At 39.8% G+C, this 21,182-nt stretch overlaps 1 protein-coding gene across 1 annotated transcript in view; it reads right to left on the bottom strand.

The window, feature by feature from the left end:
- LOC122813065 (14 kDa phosphohistidine phosphatase-like) overlaps positions 1–6,286 on the bottom strand; it is a 327,017-nt gene extending 320,731 nt beyond the window's left edge. The window contains exon 1 of the mRNA XM_044085184.1: positions 6,007–6,286. Coding sequence (XP_043941119.1) covers positions 6,007–6,157 — 151 coding nt within the window. The 5' untranslated portion in view covers positions 6,158–6,286. The remainder of the gene's footprint in view (positions 1–6,006) is intronic.
- Positions 6,287–21,182: the final 14,896 nt, after the last annotated feature.

The following is a 21,182-nucleotide window of genomic DNA, read 5'->3' as shown; positions in this document are numbered from 1 at the left end:
GCTAGGATCCACCACATAACACACGCAACTCAGGTCACTCCACAACAAGTACAAATATGACTGTTATTGTCCATGTTGGTGTGAATGACCAGAGACGTACCTCCCTGGACTAAATGAACAGACATGGAGTAGCTCTCCGATCTTGTAGCCCAGGCAGGTATGACCCTAGCCCTGAGTAGCATCCTGCCATCACCCAGAATGAAACCACAGTACAAGGACAAAATGATTGACTTTAACAATCGGCTAAGCTTCTGGTGTCATTCTAAGGGAATCCAGTATCTGTCTGCCTGGGATAACATGATCAACAGACCACGCTGCTTTACCAGAGATGGCCTGCACCTGTCGCCCTTGGGATTCCGGATACGGGCAAGGCTCTTGCTACCCCTATAGTACCTTTTTTAGGCAAGGTTCAAATGACAAATTCACCACCATAACAGGTACAAGCAAGCAAAATCTGAGGGTAATGCTACTCAATGCTAGAAGTCTAAGCCTCAAAATGCACTCACTCGAAGCACTCCTTAAAATGGAGAACACTGACATCTGTGCAGTGAGAGAGACCTGGTTCAAAGCTCCAGAGAGCATCCCTGCATTACCAGGCTATAATTCATACCACACCTTTCGGCCAACAAACCCGGACCGAAACACTAAAGGTGGAGGCGTGTCCATATTCATTAAGGATATCCACACCTCCAAGCTAGTTGCTCAGCATAATGCATCCGAGATTATCCAAGTTCAACTAACTCTGGTCAAAACCACAATCCAGATTGTAGCTTGCTACAGACCCACCACCATGCCCCAGGATTCCCACTCCTCTTTTCTTGATACACTGGAAAATATAAAGGTAGAACCCAACACTCTAATAATGGATGATTTCAACTACCCTACCATTAATTGGGAAAACTACTCATGTACCAACTCTTTTGCTCAACGTTTTCTGGAAATCATCAATTCCAACGCCTTGGATCAAGTTATCCACACCCCCACCAGGGGCAGCAATATCCTAGACCTGGTCATCACCAACATGGGTGACTGGTGTTTCACACCAGAGGTCAGCTCCTCGTTGGTCAGATCCGATCACAAGCTATTCACCCTAGACATCCACATCCCGCTCCCACCCCCCATTAGGAAAACAACCATAAAAAAATTCCTCCAAAGTCAACTTCACGCTTCTTAAGACAGAATTGGCAAACTTCACGACACCCATGCAGATGGACAATAGAGGTACAACTGCTGAACCCTACACAAATGCCTTTATAAGCACTTACACGAATGCATGGATCATGCTATCCCTAACAGAACCAAGATGCTATCCTCCAAAAAAAGAAGCCAATCTGGTGGTCTTCTGCCATAAAAAAAAAAAAAGAAGCCAATCTGGTGGTCTTCTCCAGGACTGCATGGATCAGGCAATCCCAAATAAAACCAAGACTCTTTCCACAAAGGGCAAACGTCCAGTCTGGTGGACCCCAGCCATTAACAAACTTTACAATAAGAGGAGAAAGCTATTACATGATAGAACAAAATCCATAAAAGGGAAGTCACCCCTGATCATTATTAGTAAAAAAATACGAGCACTCATAAAATCAACTAAGGCCAATTTTGAGAGAAAAATTGCCATGGATTCAAAGGACAATCATAAGGCCTTTTTCAGCTATGTTAGGAACCTGGGTGGAAACTCCCAGATATGCTCAGAATTAGTCCAAAATGATACAAAATCACTGAACCCACAGACATTGCCAACATACTGGCAGACAGGTTCAGTGCAAACTTCACCCTCTCCCCTAAAGGAGAGATAACTATCCCAGCCGAGTGTAGCCTCCCGGACATCTCAAATGTGCAGGTGAAAGCTGCTCTCTCTAAAGCTAAAAACACTGCATCAATGGGACCGGATGGTGTCCCCGGCTGTGTGCTACACGAGCTAAATGAGGAATTAAACCCGCACATAAGGCAGCTGTTTAATCTCAGCCTTACCACAGGATACGTGCCCAAGGAGTGGCGTACGGCAACTGTGGTCCCACTCCACAAAGGCGGCGCCTCTACGGACCCTGGTAATTACCGCCCCATAAGCTTAACAAGTCTAGTCTGCAAAGCTATGGAGAGGATCATAATGGAGCTCATAAACAAAGATATAGGGGACTTGCAGACACTGGACCCGATCCAGTTTGGCTTTGTCAAGGGAAGATCATGCCTTTTGAACTTGGTCGACTTCTTCGAAACAGTCACCAAGGCCATTGATGAGGAAAGGCAGTCCATACAGCCTACCTTGACCTTGTCAAGGCTTTCGACACAATACCCCACTCGGGTATTGTAGAAAAACTTACCAGCTTAAATGTAAACCCATATGTCACAAGATGGGTTGCAAACTGGCTTAAGGACAGAACCCACAGGGTTAGAGTTGCTGGCGCTATGTCAGACTCCAAGCCGGTCACAAGTGGTGTCCCACAGGGCTCGGTCCTTGGCCCCTATTGTTTGGCATCTACTTCTCAGAAGTACAGGCCAACATGGGAGGACTTTGGCTGACAAAGTTTGCAGACGACTGCAAACTGGGCGCCATAGTGGAAAGTGCATCGGACACGGATATCCTTCAGAAGGGACTCACGGAAACAGATAGCTGGTGCCAGAGCCATGGCCTGAAGTTAAACGCCAAAAATGTATAGTCATACCCTTCGGGAAAAACAAGGTAACCCCAAGCTACCATATAGGTGGCAATCCACTAAGCACAGAAGAGGTTATCAGGGACCTGGGGACCCAGGTTGACAGTGGCCTTTCTTTGACACTCACGTTGCTAAAGTGGTTAGAAAGACCTTCTACATTGCCCACCTGATCAGGAAGGGATTCACATCCAGATCTAGTGAGGTCATTGTTCCCCTGTACTCTTCACTTATCAGACCAATGATCGAGTACAATGCCCCATTCGGGATGTATCTCACCCGACATCTGCAGCAATTGGAGAGACCCCAAAAGTTCCTCACCAAAAGGATAAAGGACTCCAAAATCTGTCATATGCTGCCAGATTGAAGAAACTCCAGCTCTATTCAGTCGCATACCGTCTGCTCAGAGGTGACATGTGCCTGACATACAAGGCCATGTCCAACCCGGAATTAATGGACATGCTCCACCTCAAAAAATCCAAATCCACCAAAACCACTAGAGCAAGCGACTTAAACCTTAGCACGGATATAAATAGGACGTGCTGGAGGGATAGATTTATCACTCAGAGACTCCCTATGCTGTGGAATAATATCCCGGTCCATGTGAGGCAGAGCACCTCGCTGACTCTGTTCAAGAGAAATCTAGACCTGTGGATGGGAGATCGTAGGTTTACCCCGGGAATCATCTCTGTGTCACTGCTGGACAGAGGCACAACAAACTAATGGGCGCAGTATTTTTTCATATAAGGGGTGGCGTAAGCCACAAAAATTTGGGCTAGGCTTATAAATGCCTTAGGGCAGATAGCCTAGTATAAACCTATGAACCTATAAACAAACTATACAACAGAAGAAAGAAACTGTTGCAAAAAAAAAAAAAAAAAAAAAATCCCATGACTGGAGGAACTCCCTGGTCAGCCTCAGTAAGAAGTTGAGATCCCTCATAAAATCCTCCAAAGCTAGTTATGAAAACAAAATCGCCACTGATTCTAAAGACAACCACAAAACATTCTATAGCTATGTCAAGAATCTTAATGGCAACACTCAGATATGCTCTGAGTTACAGCACAATGACACTAAATATACAGAACCAACTGATATTGCCAACATTCTGGCAGATAGGTTCAGTGCTAACTTTACCCCCCTCTCACCCCCTAAAGGTCCCATCTTTATACTGGAAGAATACAAAGTTCCTGTAATCACGGCTGCGCAGGTAAAAACCTCACTCTCCAAAGCAAAGAACACAGCATCCATGGGACCCGACAACATCCCAGGCTGCCCTCTACACGAACTACAGAATGAACTGGCACCCCACCTAAGTACCATGTTCAATCATAGCCTCACCTCAGGCTTTGTGCCCATTGAATGGCGCATCGCAACGCTTATCCCACTTCACAAAGGGGGAGCCACAACAGACCCCAGGAACTACCGCCCCATTAGCCTGACGAGCATGGTCTGCAAGGCCATGGAATGTATCATCATGGAACTCATAAACAAAGACATTGGAGATCTCCAAACCCTGGACCCAACACAGTTTCGGTTTGTAAAAGACAGATCATGTCTCCTAAACCTGATAGACTTCTTTGAAGTAGTCACCAAAGCCATAGAGGAGGGTAAGGTGGTTCACACAGCCTATCTAGATCTCGCCATGGCGTTCAACACCATCCCCCACTCTGGAATTATAGATAAACTCACTAAACTAGGTATAAATCCCTATGTCACAAGATGAGTTGCAACTGGCTTACTGACAGAACCCACACTGTGAAAGTAGCAGTCTCGAAATCAGACTTCAGACCAGTGACAAGTGGAGTACCACAGGGTTCAGTCCTGGGTCCTCTCCTGTTTGGCATCTACTTCTCTGAAGTACAGGCTAACACAGAAGGTCTTTGGCTAACTAAATTCGCAGATGACTGCAAACTAGGAGCCATAATCAAAACTCCTAACGATGTGGACATCCTACAAAAGGGCCTCACTGAGACAGATGCCCGGTGTCAAAGCCATGGTCTCAAGCTCAATGCCAAAAAGTGCATTGTCATCCCCTTTGGTAAAAACTCTGTACCCATTAACTACCACATAGGCGGTAGTCTACTTATCATCGAAAATGTGATGAGACCTTGGGACACAGGTGGACAGTAGTCTCTCTTTTGATAATCACATCACCACAGTGGTCAGGAAATCCTTTGATGTGGCACACCTCATCACAAAACGTTTCTCATCCAGAAAAAAAAAAAAAAAAAAAAAAAGAAGGTCATTGTTCCCCTCTACTCATCACTCATTAGACCCATTATAGAGTACTACGCCACTTTGGTATGTACCTCACAAGACATCTACAACAACTGGAAAGGCCACAAAAATACCTCATAAAGAGGATTACTGGCCTCAAACAGATGCCTTACACAGACCGTCTCAAAACTGGCTTCAAAGAGATGCCTTACGCAGACTGTCTCAAAAAACTTCAGCTTTACTCCGTCGCATCTCTGCGATCTCTGCCTAACATACAAAGCTATGTCAAACCCAGAGCTGTTGGACATGCTCCACTTAAAGAAATCCCAAGCCCTCCGAGCTACACGCTCTAGGGACCTAAACCTTGTTACCACAATAAACAGAACATGCTGGAGGGCTAGATTCCTATCCCAGAGACTTCCCATACTCTGGAACAGACTACCTATCTATGTCAAACAGAGCTCCTCATTAGCACTCTAAGAAAAATCTTGATGACTGGATGGGCAATAGGAAATTCACCCCAGGGATCACTTCTGTGGCTCTGCTCGACAGGGGCACAGGACAATAATTTTCTTGGGTGCCATAAGTCAGGGTACCTTTTTGGCTAGGCTTGTATAAGCCCTAGGGCCAATAGCCTAGCACCTACCTATGAACACATCTGCACAGCGCTACTGGTGTCTTGATTTAGCAAAAAAAAAAAAAAAAAAAAAAAAAAAGATGTGTTTTTCTTTCTTCTTTGTTTACCTTTAAACTGCAAAAAACCTTTAAACTTTTTGACTCATATTTTTAATCTGTTCCTCATAAAATGCGTGGCTTTCTAACAAATCACTGAGGACTGGTCACTAAATAATAACAAACATTTGAGATTTTGACTTCGTAATCTTCAGACAATGCATACTAACACAAACCCTATTAGTATAGCTCTTTCTAAGATTATAACAGCAATATTTTAAATCTGTCCCTTTTATTCACCACCTTTTCTCTAAAGGTCACCAGTTTTAGGACAGAACTAAAATGTGAGCCAAAATCCTGTACAGTTTGAAAGAGATGTTTCAATACACCAAACTTGACTTGTTATATACATATGTATGCATAAACACACACAGCTACAGGGCAGCTCCAAGTTGCCCCCACTTACTGTGGAACTCGGCACTGCTGGTACCCCGCACAATATCTCGGGTCTCAGAGCCGCCTCCGCTCTGCTGCAGCCGTACTAGAATGTACTTAAATTGCCCATCGGGATCAATCTCCACCTCCGGGACAGACTGCAAGACTTCGGACGCCATCATTACACAAACTGCCCAACACGAGGAAGGCGGGGATCAAGGGCTGGAGCAGGCAGGCATGACTACAGCCAAATACGGAAGAGAGCGGAGCTGCAGCGCCACAATCCAATCAGCACCGGCATTATAATTAGGCACCCGCCCAAACACAACTACGCAATACTCTAGAACGCAGCTGTGTAATACGATTCTGGCGCGAGTACTGTAGGTCCGCTTTTATTAGAACACGCATACCAAAACTAACAGTGGGAGTGGGACGGGCCTAACTCATGCTAGCCACGCCCCGGCACTAGCATTGGGCTTGCCCTAAAGTCTAAGACAGGTAGCTCTGGTGATAGGTTATCTATAGATAGAGACTGCAGTCTGCAGAACAGCTGGGCAGCACTGAACAACGGGAATTAAAAAAAAGCTGGGTGTTCTAGTCTGTGCTGCACTTAGTACAACCTTCATGAATGGTGGAGAAACTAGAATATGTCCTTACAGGATCTTTGTCCTTCTGACTGCAAGCTGGACTGGTATTATATTTATACCTATCAATGCCTAATATCAGTTATCAGAGACAAATGACCTATATTGACGGAATCATCTTAAAAACTTGACTACATAGATTTGTATTGATTATATTATAGCTGACATTGTTAAGATCTTCCTCCATGTTCCATTCTTATCTGGTCCCTGAGTCTACAAGAAAAGGAATTGGGATCACAAGTGCCAGTGCCACCCAACAAAAGCTGTAAATGATCTTTCATTTAAGAGCCCAACAAAGTGTATTTATAAGACCTAGAAGAACAGCAGGCAATACAAACTGTGACCCACAATGAAATTCTGCATGGCATCAACAATGTCTGTACAAAGTGGTGGGAAATGCAATTGGTCTTTCAGTTTGAGCACTCAAAAATCAAATTTCTGGCATGCACATGAGAACCAACTTTACTACAAAGTGGAACCCTGCAATAAACTTTTATGTAAAGAGTTCATCTACACATCCCTGTACAGCATACCTCTTAACTGTCCAGAAATCTGCAGAATATCCAGATTTCTGCGTTATATTTTGGTGTGTTTCTCTGACTATGTCATAAAATTTGTAGTTTTCTGGCAAATCACTGAGGATTGAAGTCACTAAATAATGACACACATGCCAATCATGAGCGGACAGGTGATCCGCTGTGGTGACCCCTAACCGGGAAAAGCCGAAAGAAGAAGAAGATTTGAGTTTCAAACTTCACATTCTTCAGAAAATGCATGTTAACACAAATCTTGTTATTCTAGCAACTTTCTGTGTTTATAAGAGCATTGTTTAAATTCTGTCCCTAAATTTGGGGTTTTGTCCCTCATTATTTTATGCTTTGTCCAGATTTTTTGTACTAAGAGATTGAGACCTATGATGTACAGCTTACCTTACACCTACCCATCCTCTGAAGACACTGGTATCCATAGCTTTCAAACTCTTAGCCCAAAAAGTCTGGACAAAGACTAAAATAATGGGGGACAAAGCCCCAGAAATAGGGACAATTTTTAAATATTGTTCTTAGAAAGTTAGAAAGTTGCTAGAATAAAAGTTTTTGTGTTACCATGCATTTTCTGAAGGATATGAAATCTGAAAGTCAAATGTCTTTTATTATTTAATGACTTCAGTCTTTACTGCCACAAACATCTAGGAAACCACCCATTTTATGAAGAACAGAACCAAAATATGAGGCAAAAATCTGGACAGATGAAAGATATGCTAGTACCCCTTATAACATATAGTACTGTTTCTTTAAAAGTCTGGTAATTTCAAAGCATTCGGAGCTCCACTAAGTCATATCATTTAGTTTCCAGTTTACTACTGCACAGTCTGAAAAGAAAAGTTGAAATGCTGTAATTACTTCATCTTGTGCCCATCTTATTTCATAATAATCCAAATCCAGATGTTACATGATGTTGGGGTGAAGCAGGATGTTTTAATTTATTAGACATAATACTGCAATCACCTCCAGAAAATCTCTCTATAGAGGGCATTTTGTCTGACTATGGTTCTAGGAGTTTCAATACTTTAATTCTATTAACACATTTAACTAAATAAATAAATACATTTATGCATTGCAAGAAGAATAGCCAAAATTCTGAGAAAATGCAATGTGCCACATTCTACATGTTTTGGGGGAAGAACCATTTAAAGTTTATAATATATCTGCATTTTAAAAGATAGGAAGGGAGATGTAAACAGTAATCACATGGAATTTTCAGAGTTACTCTGAGCCAGCATAAAATGATATATACCTTTCATGTGCTCATGAGGGCACAAGGTCCTATAACAACCATCGTTACTTATGTTGCTGAATTAAATAGTTAAAGCAAAGACTGTGTATTTGGTGAATTACGACATGAATAAGTAGCACGAGAAACTTGCTACATATTCAAAACGATGAGGTGAGAAGCAGATTGCTGTGAGAAGTAACTTTAATATTAAATAAATAAAGTAGAAGTGTGTAGAATAAGTAAAAGTATTGGGTCTGAAATAAAATAAAAGCACTAACACAAGATTTATAAATTAGATGCATGTGAAAGCAAAATCAAGAAATTTCACAAAACCAGAGGATACCGCTGCTGTGGAACAGACTCCCTATCCACATAAAACAAAATTCACACCTGTCCATATTCAATAGCAACTTGAATGGATAGGAAACAGAAAATTACCTGAGGACTATACTCTGTACTACTTATGGACAGGGGCAGCTCCTAAATGCTTTAGCTCATGTATGGATCCCCCACAAATTATCTATGGTATGATCCCAGTTATTCTAATTAGGGGTAATATATAATATAATTATCAACCATGTAATGGATAAGACCAATCTAAAACCAAATGTAATAGGTTATTTTAAGCACAAAGAGGGAAATTGAATAGGTTTAAAATGGTCTTTCAAGCCAGCTAGCCTAGTACGTAACTATGAACCTATAAAACAGATGAAGGAGAGCCATGAGATCAGTGAAGAATATGAAGAGCATATTGTTGATATAATGTGTGAGACGTGCAGTTATAAACATGATAAAAGCATATGTCCTGTACTGGGTCAGCTGTATACAAGCTGTGGCAAAATAAATCAGTTTGCTTCTTCTTCTTTTTTCGGCTGTTCCCGTTAGGGGTAGCCACAGCAGATCAACTGTTTCCATTTCTTCCTGTCCTCTGCATCTTGCTCTGTTACACCAACCACCTGCATGTCTTCTCTCATCACATCCATAAACCTTATCTTAGACCTTCTTCTTTTCCTGTTACCTGGCAGCTTCATCCTTAGCATCTTTTTCCCAATATACCCAGCATCCCTCCTCAGCACATGTCCAAACCAACGTAATCTTGCCTCTTTGGCTTTGTCTCCAAACCTTCCAACCTGGGCTGAGCCTCTAATATACTTATTCCTAATCCTGTCCATCCTCGTCACACCCAGTGCAAATCTTAACATCTTCAGCTCTGCCACGTCAAGCTCTGACTCCTTCCTTTTTGTCAATGCCACTGTCTCCAACCCATATAACATAGCTGGTCTCACTAACCTCTTGTAGACCTTCCCTTTCACTGTTTCTGGAATTCGTCTGTCACAAATCACTCCTGACACTCTTCTCCACCCACTCCATCCTGCCTGTACTCTCTTCTTCACCTCTCTTCCACACTCACCATTACTCTTAACTGTTGATCCCAAGTACTTAAACTCATCCACCTTCCCCATCTCTACTCCCTGCATCCTCACCATTCCTCTATCCTCCCTCTCATTCACACACAAATATTCTGTCTTAGTCCTGCTGACCTTCATTCCTCTTCTCTCTAGAGCATATCTCCACCTCTCCAGGGTCTCCTCCACCTGTTCCCTACTCTCACTACAGATCACAATGTCATCTGCAAACATCATAGTCCTCGGGGACTCCTGTCTGATCTCGTCTGTCAACCTGTCCATCACCATTGCAAATAAGAAAGGGCTCAGAGCTGATCCTTGATGTTATCCCACCTCCACCTTAAACGCATCCGTCACTCCCACCACAGACCTCACCGCTGTCACACTACCCTCATACATATCCTGTACCACTCTTACATACTTCTCTGACACTGTCGACTTCCTCATACAATGCCACAACTCCTCTCTAGGCACCCTGTCATATGCTTTCTCTAAGTCTACAAAAACACAATGCAACTCCTTCTGACATTATCTGTACTTCTCCATCAACACTCTTAGAGCAAACATTGCATCTGTAGTGCTCTTTCCTGGCATGAAACCATACTGCTGATCACTAATCATCACGTCCCTTTTTAACCTTGCTTCCACTACTCTTTCCCATAACTTCATGCTGTGACTGATCAATTCAATCCCTCTGTAGTTAGTACAGCTCTGCACATCACCCTTATTCTTAAAAATCGGTACCAAAACACTTTCTCCATTCCTCATGCATCCTCTCACTTTCCAAGATTTCATTAAACAATCTAGTTAAAAACTAAACTGCCATTTCACCTAAACACCTCCATGCTTCCATAGGTGTGTCATCTGGACCAGTTTACTAAATTATGTAAATGCAAGAAGCTACTTTGCCAATGAAAATAACATCTGTAGTGAAACAAACACATGAAAATGACTTATTTGTGTGTACAATAAGAGTACAAAGAGTGCATGGTATGGAAGAATGTGACAAAGAGAGTCTGAAAAAAACTGGACAGAGAAGCTCAAATTAAATAAAAGTGTTATTTTTAATCTAGAAATAAGGGGAAGGCACATTTTAATATAACGTTAACTAAAGCATTTAAACATCAAAGTCAAATGTGAGATGAGGACTTTCATATTCAACTTGCTTTCTTATTTAGGTCACAAGGTATCGCTATTATTTCATGCTTATTTGTGAATCTAAGAATAAAAAATGCAAAATTTAGTTCCAGGCAGTTGGAATAGAAGCTCCATTTACATTGGGCCATTTAACATGCTAGATGCTTGGTATGGGAGAAAAGTTCATAATTTGCATGTAAAGAATGATGATTTACTAACACTATGAAGAGTTATTGATCAAACATAATTCAGTACTTCTCATAGTTTCTGTAGTATTTAAACTACTCAGTCTAGACTCCTGTTTTTCTTTTTTTGCCAGCAGATTTTCCAAAAAAAAAAAAAAAAAACAACACCCCCCCACTTACAATATAAGGTCACTTCCTTATCTACCTTTAACTTGCTAACACACCATAATAATTTCCATGGCACAAGCCAAATTTCTCAGTGTTACCTCCACATTTTTGGAATCCTTGCCCACTAATGTAAAGGCTAGTGAATTCAACCAAAAGTCAGAAATCAGCTGAAGTAATACCAATTTTTTAAGATGCTTCTTAAATAATGATAATAATAATAACAACAATAATAATAACAATCAATAATAATAATAACAACAATAATAATAACAACAATAATAATAATAACAATAATAATAATAATAATCAATAATAATAACAACAATAATAATAATAACAACAATAATCTTCTTCTTCTTCCGGCTTTTTCCCGGTTAGGGGTCGCCACAGCGGATCACCTTGTCCGCACATTAATTGGCAGTGGAGTTTTATGGTGTCGAGTTGCCAGCCCGGCGCCCAACCTTCCACAGAAGGCACACTCACACGCACACCTAGGGCCAATTTAGAGTATCCAATCCACCTGCAGCATGTCTTTGGGATGTGGGAGGAAACCGGAGCACCCGGAGGAAACCCACGCGACCACAGGGAGGACATGCAGACTCCGCACAGAAGGCACCCCAGCCGAGGATCGAACCGGAGAACCTCTTGCTGTGAGGCGGCAATGCTAACCACTGCACCACCGTGGCCGCCCGAATAATAACAACAATAATAATAACAACAATAATAATAACAATCAATAATAATAATAACAACAATAATAATAACAACAATAATAATAATAACAATCAATAATAATAATAACAATAATAATAATAACAATAATAATAACAATAATAACACTAATAGTAATAATAATAATAGTAATAAAATAATAATAATAATAACAACAATAATAATAACAATAATAATAATAATAACAATCAATAATAATAATAACAACAATAATAATAATAATAATAATAATAACAATAATAACAATAATAGTAATAATAATAATAGTAATAAAATAATAATAATAATAATAATAGTAATAAAAATAATAATAATAACAATAATAATAATAATAGTAATAATAATAAAATAATAACAATAATAATAGTTGTTGTGTCTTTCGGCTTTTCCCGGTTAGGGGTCGCCACAGCGGAACTCCGGTCCGCTAATGATTGGTAGTAATAATAATAGTAGTAATAATAATAATAATAGTGATAATAATAGTGATAATAATAATAGTAATAATAATAGTAATAGTAATAATAATAGTAACAATAATAGTGATACTAATAATAGTAATAATAATAATAGTAATAGTAATAATAATAATAATAATAACAATAATAATAGTGATAATAATAGTTATAGCAATAATAATAATAGTAATAGTAATAATAATAGTAATAATAATAATAATAATAATAATAATAACAATAATAATAATGTAACACTCAGACTAGGCTCAAGGCATATTAGCCTTTCATTCATTTATGATAATGTGTTAAACTACTACAATGCCCAAATCAAAGACTAACACTATTCTCAACTAGGACTCTTCCTTCGTCTTTATCCTTCTTCTTCCTCTTACTGTCTCTCCTTCTTTCTTGGTTAACCAATGTCACTTTATACTCTAGCTTTACTTTTCCATCCCCCCTTTTATCCACTCAGTTGCAATCTTTCTATAGCTTGTGAATTCTATGTACAGTGTACATCGAACAATTGCTTACTCATATGCTGGTTTAAATGTTAAATCCATGTTATTATGTGTAGGCTGCTAATAGCTTATGCATATGATGGAGTAAATGCTAAAACCACATTATCTTAACTTACTTTCCAGTTGTCAACATGGTTTCAAACCTTCACACAGCACTACCACTGCCCTCCTTTCCTTTACTGATTGCATTAACAAAACTGCAACATTAATAATCTTTCCTCCGCACTATTTATAGACCTGTCTAAAGCATTTGACTTGGTAAATCACCAGATTCTCACTAAAATACTCAAATCCCTGTCATTAGATGCACTTTCCATAAAATGGTTCCAGTCCTACCTAGATAAAAGACAACAGGCTGTTCTATGGCACAATACTCAATCCACCCTCCTGCCCGTTACCCTTGGTGACCCTCAAGGCTCCATCCTAGGACCTCTCCTCTTCTCCATATTTATTATTGACCTTCATCTAGCCATCCCCCAGGCCACATGCATACAATATGCTGATGACTCCACACTGATCTGCTCAGCCACATCCACCTCTGAACTTCACTGTCTTACCCAGAAGGTATTTAACACAGCTGAACAATGGTTCACACAGCGTTGCCTTCTCTTGAACCCTAATAAAACTAAACTCCTCCTCTTCAGTCCTACTCACCAGTCCCTCTTCTTTTCATTTGTCAGTTACATCCACCAATGGTACCATTATATCACCCGACCCAACCACCAAACCACTGGGTATCACCATTGACAACAATCTGAACTTTGACATCCATATCAACCATACTATAAAAATTGTCACAAAAAACTTGTCTCTCTCTATAGGATTAAACCCTTCCTTTCACCTACAACCAAAACAACTGTAGCTCACACTCATCTAATCTCTACACTACTCTATGCCCCACCCATTTTTACTAACCTATCTAAAAATAGCCTTAGCAAATTGGAAATGTCCTACAATAACATTGCCAGATTCGCTACAGGCAACCTATTTAGAACCCACCATTGCATTAAAATAAAGCAGCTAGGATGGCTAGAACTACAAAACCTGATTAAATTCCACCAACTAATAAGACTCTTTATAAACCTTCCTGTACTCCTATACTATCTACCCTCATCACCCCCATAAAAATCTGGAGTCCTTATGTTCATCTCACAAACTTCTTGTATATACCTCTAAACCTCACAACAGGGCTGGCAATTCTCTCTTCTCCAATGCTGTTGGAAAATCCTGGAATCTTCTCCCCAGTGACCTTTCCCCACTTGCCTCTTTATCACTCTTCAAAAACAGACTGAAACTTTTCTTCAGAACACACTGGTTATGCCCCTGTACTAAACCTGACTAATCATCTATCTCTTCAAACTTGGCTCTGCCTACCCCATACTTCTCATGAACTGCCAGACCTTCCTTATTAACTATAAATACCATCTCCCTCTGAATTCATTATTTCCAAACCCTGTGGATACTTATTTTAGAGTGAATGCTCTTTATTTATAGTACTATACAATACCCTGTCTTATTTTATTTCTTTATTATGCATTTTAACAGTATGTTATATTGCACCTGCATTTTGCACTATTTATGATTTTTGCCCTCACTGAAAATTTCTGTGTTAATCTGTAATATGCATTGTATATATCACTGTTGTTATTTTGTTATTTGTTGTTGTTTTCTTGTTTACGACTTGGCGCTTATCTCCCCTGGCCTCTACTGAAAATGGACATATATCCAGCTAGACTAGCCTGGTCAACACATGTAAAATAAATAAATAAATAAATAAATAAATAAATAAATAAATAAATAAATAAATCATGTATAGGTTGCTAATAGCTTACTCATGTGATAGTTAAATATTAATTAACTTGCTTATTGTTAAACTGGGTCTATATTATGAAACTGAAAACCGTTTTAGCGAACACCACAACAATGACACACATAGCCTGAACTGCAAATACGCCAAAACCCCTAAACCGCAAAATTTCAAATCTCGAATCATCATAGTCGGCCAACACTACCATGCCTTTCATACTACATACCCAGACATAATAAATAAAACACATACATACACCAACCAAACCCTACTTCTAGCCCTACATTAAACCTTACATACATTACTATCTATGCACTTACCTTAAACTGCACCCTAACCCTAAGGTCCGTAACTATCGCACACTTACCCTACAGACATATACCCAAACAAAACAAATAATCCACACACATACACTTAACAAAACCCTACTTCTAACCCTACAGTAAACCTCACATACATTACCTATCTATGCACTTACCTTAACCTGTACCCTAGCTCTAAGGTCTGTAACTATCACGCACTTACCATACAGAGCTATACCACAGACGGGCCAACCATGACAATTCGACATTTCCTGTTTAGCAGTTTTGAACGTTCACTGTTACCGTAGTTCACGCTATGCATGTCGCTCAATTCCGATTTGCTGAAATGGGTTTTCGATCTGATAATATAGACCCGTTAAACTTAAATGTATGGGTATAACTTGCTTATTGTTAACGTGTTATGTATGTTTTGTTAAACTGTTATGTATGGGTACCCTCACGGCTTTCCACTCTGAGCTGAACCTGAAAAGGGTCTTTGTAATCAATGTTATGCAAGTTAACAAAGAAAACAAACAAATGGATTTACTGGTCTGGGATGTCTTCCAGGACATCATCAAATTCAATTTGATTTTACTATTTTACTTGTTATGTATGTTCCAAAGAAAGTTCTAGTAACTCGCAGAAGTAAAACTGAAAGGAAGAATCCTAGAATGGAGGGAGGGATGGGGTATGAGTAAGAAACAGACTAACTATTGACCGGGTGATTAGTATAATTACTCTCATGAACAGGACTTGTCTATTGACCGGGTGATTAGCATAATTACTCTCGTGAACAGGACTTGTATAGGTAAAGACTCCAAACCTGAATAAAACTATAAAGAGGGAAGATGATTCACTCTGTTCCATAAAATAAATGTTACCATTTTGCCTAAATGCTAATTATTTATCTGTACTTGCTAATCAGGTATTTTGTCAAATCAAGTCAGATGAGGTAAGTTCCAAACACTGTACCTTTAATGTACCAATAGGAAAACACATGCATCTTAGACTTTCATTTGACATTACCGTAATGCTTGAGGCATTTCAGACAGTCATTTGGCAGATGAGAGAGAGTGTATAAGGTGAAGTTAACATCCTAGATAAAATACTAGTTTGGACTCCAATCACATATGAATATGATGAAAGGGTAATCCATCAGAGGAGCAGGCTTACTTTAATATCTCTTTAGTACCTCAAACTGAATACAAGCAAATGTAGGCTCAGTTACAGAGCTGAGACACATGGGTCATGTACCTATAATTAGATGCTGAAAATACATATTAGAGCTGTGATACATGTGTTTCTGCTGGAGAATAAATGAGTGTTTGCAAGATTTCTAGTTAGGTTGCAGTATCTTTACATCTATTCTGTGGAACTGGACTTAAGAGCAAGAAATGAGTTTCCAGTTATTCAAACAGTTACTGAACAGACCACATACATTGAAGTAGGCTGATGTAAACATGCAATTTAGATTAGAAATAAACACCAGAAGTAGACTATTAATGGTAGTTTTATCTTGCAAATCAAAAACAATTGCATTTGACTTTAGGGCTTGTTTACTGTTAGAAAAGAAATGTGCAGACAGAAAAATGTTAATAGGAATTACGTATGGATGTTGAAAGTTTTCATCAGCATATCTAGAGGAAATATGCTGATAAAACTTTCCACACGTGTGAACAATGGCTCTAGATGACCATCACTATCGAAGAGACACCCCAACTTGTGCAAAAATGGGAAAATGGGTTGTGGATGTATGGATGGATGGATCTATAGAAAAGAGCTATATATCGATAGTGATTATATATGACTGCAAAGTATTTTAACAGATATTACACAAATCTGCTTACTGACCAGGTGAAAAGTATGGCTACTGTGGTAAAGCCAAAGAAATGTTGTAGTTCCAAACCAGCCATGGCAGTCAAAGTATAAAAATCCTGAACATAAGTTTATTTCAACAAACAAATGTTTTCGTTACTGTTATGAACAGTAACTTCATCAGAGAAACCAACAGGAAAATTGGATAGCGCCAAATTTAAACTGCAGTTGGCGTAATCGCGTTACCAGAACACCTCATGATTATTAACAAGTATGTTTAAACATTATGTTGCCTATTAATGACAAATGTTAAAGACGGCAAGGCAAAAACCAGTTAACAGTGATTAAAAATATAAGAATGTTACTGGTACTAGTTTGTAAACACAAATTGTCCTACTAAATACTAAACTACAGTTAAACAAAAAATACTAAAAATACTAAAACACTTTAGCAATAATTAAAACTAGCAATGTGATGCTAACATCAAAATAAAAATCTTATTATAATACTAAGTAACATTAATTAGATTGCAAAGTAAAATATCCAATTATCCTGTTGGTTTCTCTGATGAAGTTAATGTTCATAACAGTAACAAAAACATTTGTGTTTGTTGAAATAAACTTACGTTCAGGATTTTCATACTTTGACTGCTGTGGCTGTTTTGGAACTACAACATTTCTTTGGTTTTTGTTTCGTGTCTACGTTCACCAGTTTACTGTGGTAAAGCCAAAATATTTGTATATGCACAGATCCATGAGGCCAGAATAAATTTATAAAGATCAAATATTATCTGTTTTGTACTATATAAAAAGTTGTTAGTGCCATGTCAAATACAAAGTAGTTCTCTGTACATTGTTAGTGCCATGTCAAATACAAAGTAGTTCTCTGTACATTGTTAGTGCCATGTCAAATACAAAGTATTTCTCTGTACATTGTTAGTGCCATGTCAAATACAAAGTATTTCTCTGTACATTGTTAGTGCCATGTCAAATACAAAGTATTTCTCTGTACATTGTTCGTGCCATGTCAAATACAAAGTATTTCTCTGTACATTGTTCGTGCCATGTCAAATACAAAGTATTTTTCTGTACATTGTTAGTGCCATGTCAAATACAAAGTATTTCTCTGTACATCCTGCAAATCAGGGATTTGGGCAAATTAAACCAGATGAAGAAAGTTGTAAACTGTGTATATGTAATCCACCAATAGGAAGACATAGATCCTTAAGACATCTATTCAGTATTTTTTCAACACCTGAAATGTTTCACTGAGCTGTAGTACACATGAGTGAAGGGCCTGAAAGTGTTAGCATCAAAGACATTAGCAGGTCTAGGTTCATAGGTCACAGCATCAAAGGCATTAGCAGGTATAGGTTCATAGGTCACAGCATCAAAGGCATTAGCAGGTCTAGGTTCATAGGTCACAGCATCAAAGGCATTAGCAGGTATAGGTTCATAGGTCACAGCATCAAAGGCATTAGCAGGTATAGGTTCATAGGTCACAGCATCAAAGGCATTAGCAGGTATAGGTTCATAGGTCACAGCATCAAAGGCATTAGCAGGTATAGGTTCATAGGTGACGTCTAGTTTAAAGACTCGGGGGGGGGGCTTTTTAAGCTTCGCCATGCTTCTCAAATGTATATGACAAGTTTTGATACCTTAGGGCTATATTAGGGGGTGCATGCAGGTTTGGGCAAGGGTGCTCAAGCATTTGCAAGCTGCTTCAGTCTACTACAGACATAGGTGCCGGGTCAGAGGCAATTTTCCGATTTCCCATACACTGGTCCAAGTTACATTTGAACTGGGGTAGAGAGGAACTCTACTTCTCATGAATGAGAAGCCTATTCCAGAGAAAGGGTAGTCTCAGAGGCACATAGCTGTCCCTCTAATTTGCTATTTATGTTGCAGACAAGATTTAGATCCCTAGGCTGGATACGTCTGATGCTTTTTTTTTGCAGATGTGCAACAAGATCACAGGACGCTTTGTAGACCAGGCATACATCATCTCTCAGCTGTCTATAGGAGCAGGATCACAGGACGCTTTGTAGACCAGGCATACATCATCTCTCAGCTGTCTGTAGGAGCAGGATCACAGGACGCTTTGTAGACCAGGCATGCATCATCTCTCAGCTGTCTATAGGATCAAGATCACAGGACGCTTTGTAGACCAGGCATGTATCATCTCTCAGCTGTCTATAGGAGCAGGATCACAGGACGCTTTGCAGACCAGGCATACATCATCTCTCAGCTGTCTATAGGAGCAGGACCACAGGACACTTTGTAGACCAGGCATACATCATCTCTCAGCTGTCTGTAGGAGCAGGATCACAGGACGCTTTGTAGACCAGGCATGCATCATCTCTCAGCTGTCTATAGGATCAAGATCACAGGACGCTTTGTAGACCAGGCATGTATCATCTCTCAGCTGTCTATAGGAGCAGGATCACAGGACGCTTTGCAGACCAGGCATACATCATCTCTCAGCTGTCTATAGGAGCAGGACCACAGGACACTTTGTAGACCAGGCATGCATCATCTCTCAGCTGTCTATAGGAGCAGGATCACAGGACGCTTTGTAGACCAGGCATGCATCATCTCTCAGCTGTCTGCAGGAGCAGGATCACAGGACGCTTTGTAGACCAGGCATGCATCATCTCTCAGCTGTCTATAGGATCAAGATCACAGGACGCTTTGTAGACCAGGCATGTATCATCTCTCAGCTGTATATAGGAGCAGGATCACAGGACGCTTTGCAGACCAGGCATACATCATCTCTCAGCTGTCTATAGGAGCAGGACCACAGGACACTTTGTAGACCAGGCATGCATCATCTCTCAGCTGTCTATAGGAGCAGGATCACAGGACGCTTTGTAGACCAGGCATACATCATCTCTCAGCTGTCTATAGGAGCAGGATCACAGGACGCTTTGTAGACCAGGCATGCATCATCTCTCAGCTGTCTATAGGAGCAGGATCACAGGACACTTTGTAGACCAGGCATGCATCATCTCTCAGCTGTCTATAGGAGACCAAATGCAGGGATAGTGCTTTGAGGTGGTCCATGAAGGCATGTTGCTTATGCTATGCATTCCTTTTGTGAGGAATTTCTGTAGATGCTCCACTTGTTGCATATGCTAAGCTGGGTACATTCTAAAGTGGGCATTGTACTCAATGATTTGTCTGAGGGCTAAGTGCAGAGGAACAATTACATTTTTAGATCTAGACACCATACCTTTATTTATAAGTCATACAACATAGAATGATTTTGTTATTACCATGGACTTATAATGGTCAAAGGCCAGGCTACTGTCAACATGCTTTCTGAAATCCCTAAGCATAATGTGTGTGTATATATATATATATATATATATATATGTATATATATATGTATATATATATATGTATATATATATATATATATATATATATATATATATATATAGTTGGGGGGGGGTGTGGGGGCAAAGCCCCCCACTTGGATGGGTTTGATTTAGTGTGGTGTGTGTGTTCCGGAGTACTAGTGGGCAAGTGCTTCCTAACTCTGGGAAAAAGTCCGATGTTCACTGAAATGAATTTTGATGTTTAGAGTTTGATGAATACATATTCAATGAATAAGTATGTTGATTAAGTGATATAGACCCCTATTATACATTTCTTAGCACTGAATTTTAGAATATGGGTCTGTCACTAGTTATTAGTCTGTACCAGGCATTCTCGGATAGTATTTGTGTCTTTGGGGAATTCTGTGACCATGCCTAGTTTGTAATCATCTGCAAGGTAGGTCAGCCAGAGACTCTTGATATATATTGGCCTTGACTTCAGAGAAGTATATGCACCCCGGCACCAAGACTTGAGGGAGTCTGCTAGTGACTGTCCTCCTTGTGGAGGTAGGCTTCCCTATACCAACTTCTTGGGTCTATCTGTGAGCCACCTGGCTATTCAGAGGGTGGCATACAAGTTTATTGGTAATTTCATGAGTTTGTCTACAATGCTCAGGTAGAGTACTGTGTTGAATGGATTGGCCAGGTCAAGCTAGGCAGTATGTACTGCTTTGCCCTTGTCAATTGCTTTGGTGATCTTCTCGAAGAAGTCCACCAGGTTAAGTAGGTGTGACCTACCCTTGGTAAAACCAGACTGGGTTGGATCCAGTGTCTGAAGATTTCCTTTGCAGCTATTTATCATTTCCATGAGAATTTTTTCTATGGCTTTGCGTATGAGACAAGTCAGACTTATAGGTCTGTAGTTACTTGGGTCTGTAAATGTCCC

Source organism: Protopterus annectens, chromosome 10.part0 (assembly GCF_019279795.1).
Source record: "Protopterus annectens isolate FY-2018-M chromosome 10.part0, PAN1.0, whole genome shotgun sequence".
In the NCBI taxonomy this organism is placed as follows: domain Eukaryota; kingdom Metazoa; phylum Chordata; order Ceratodontiformes; family Protopteridae; genus Protopterus; species Protopterus annectens.
This window is presented reverse-complemented; position numbering and strand designations above follow the sequence as displayed.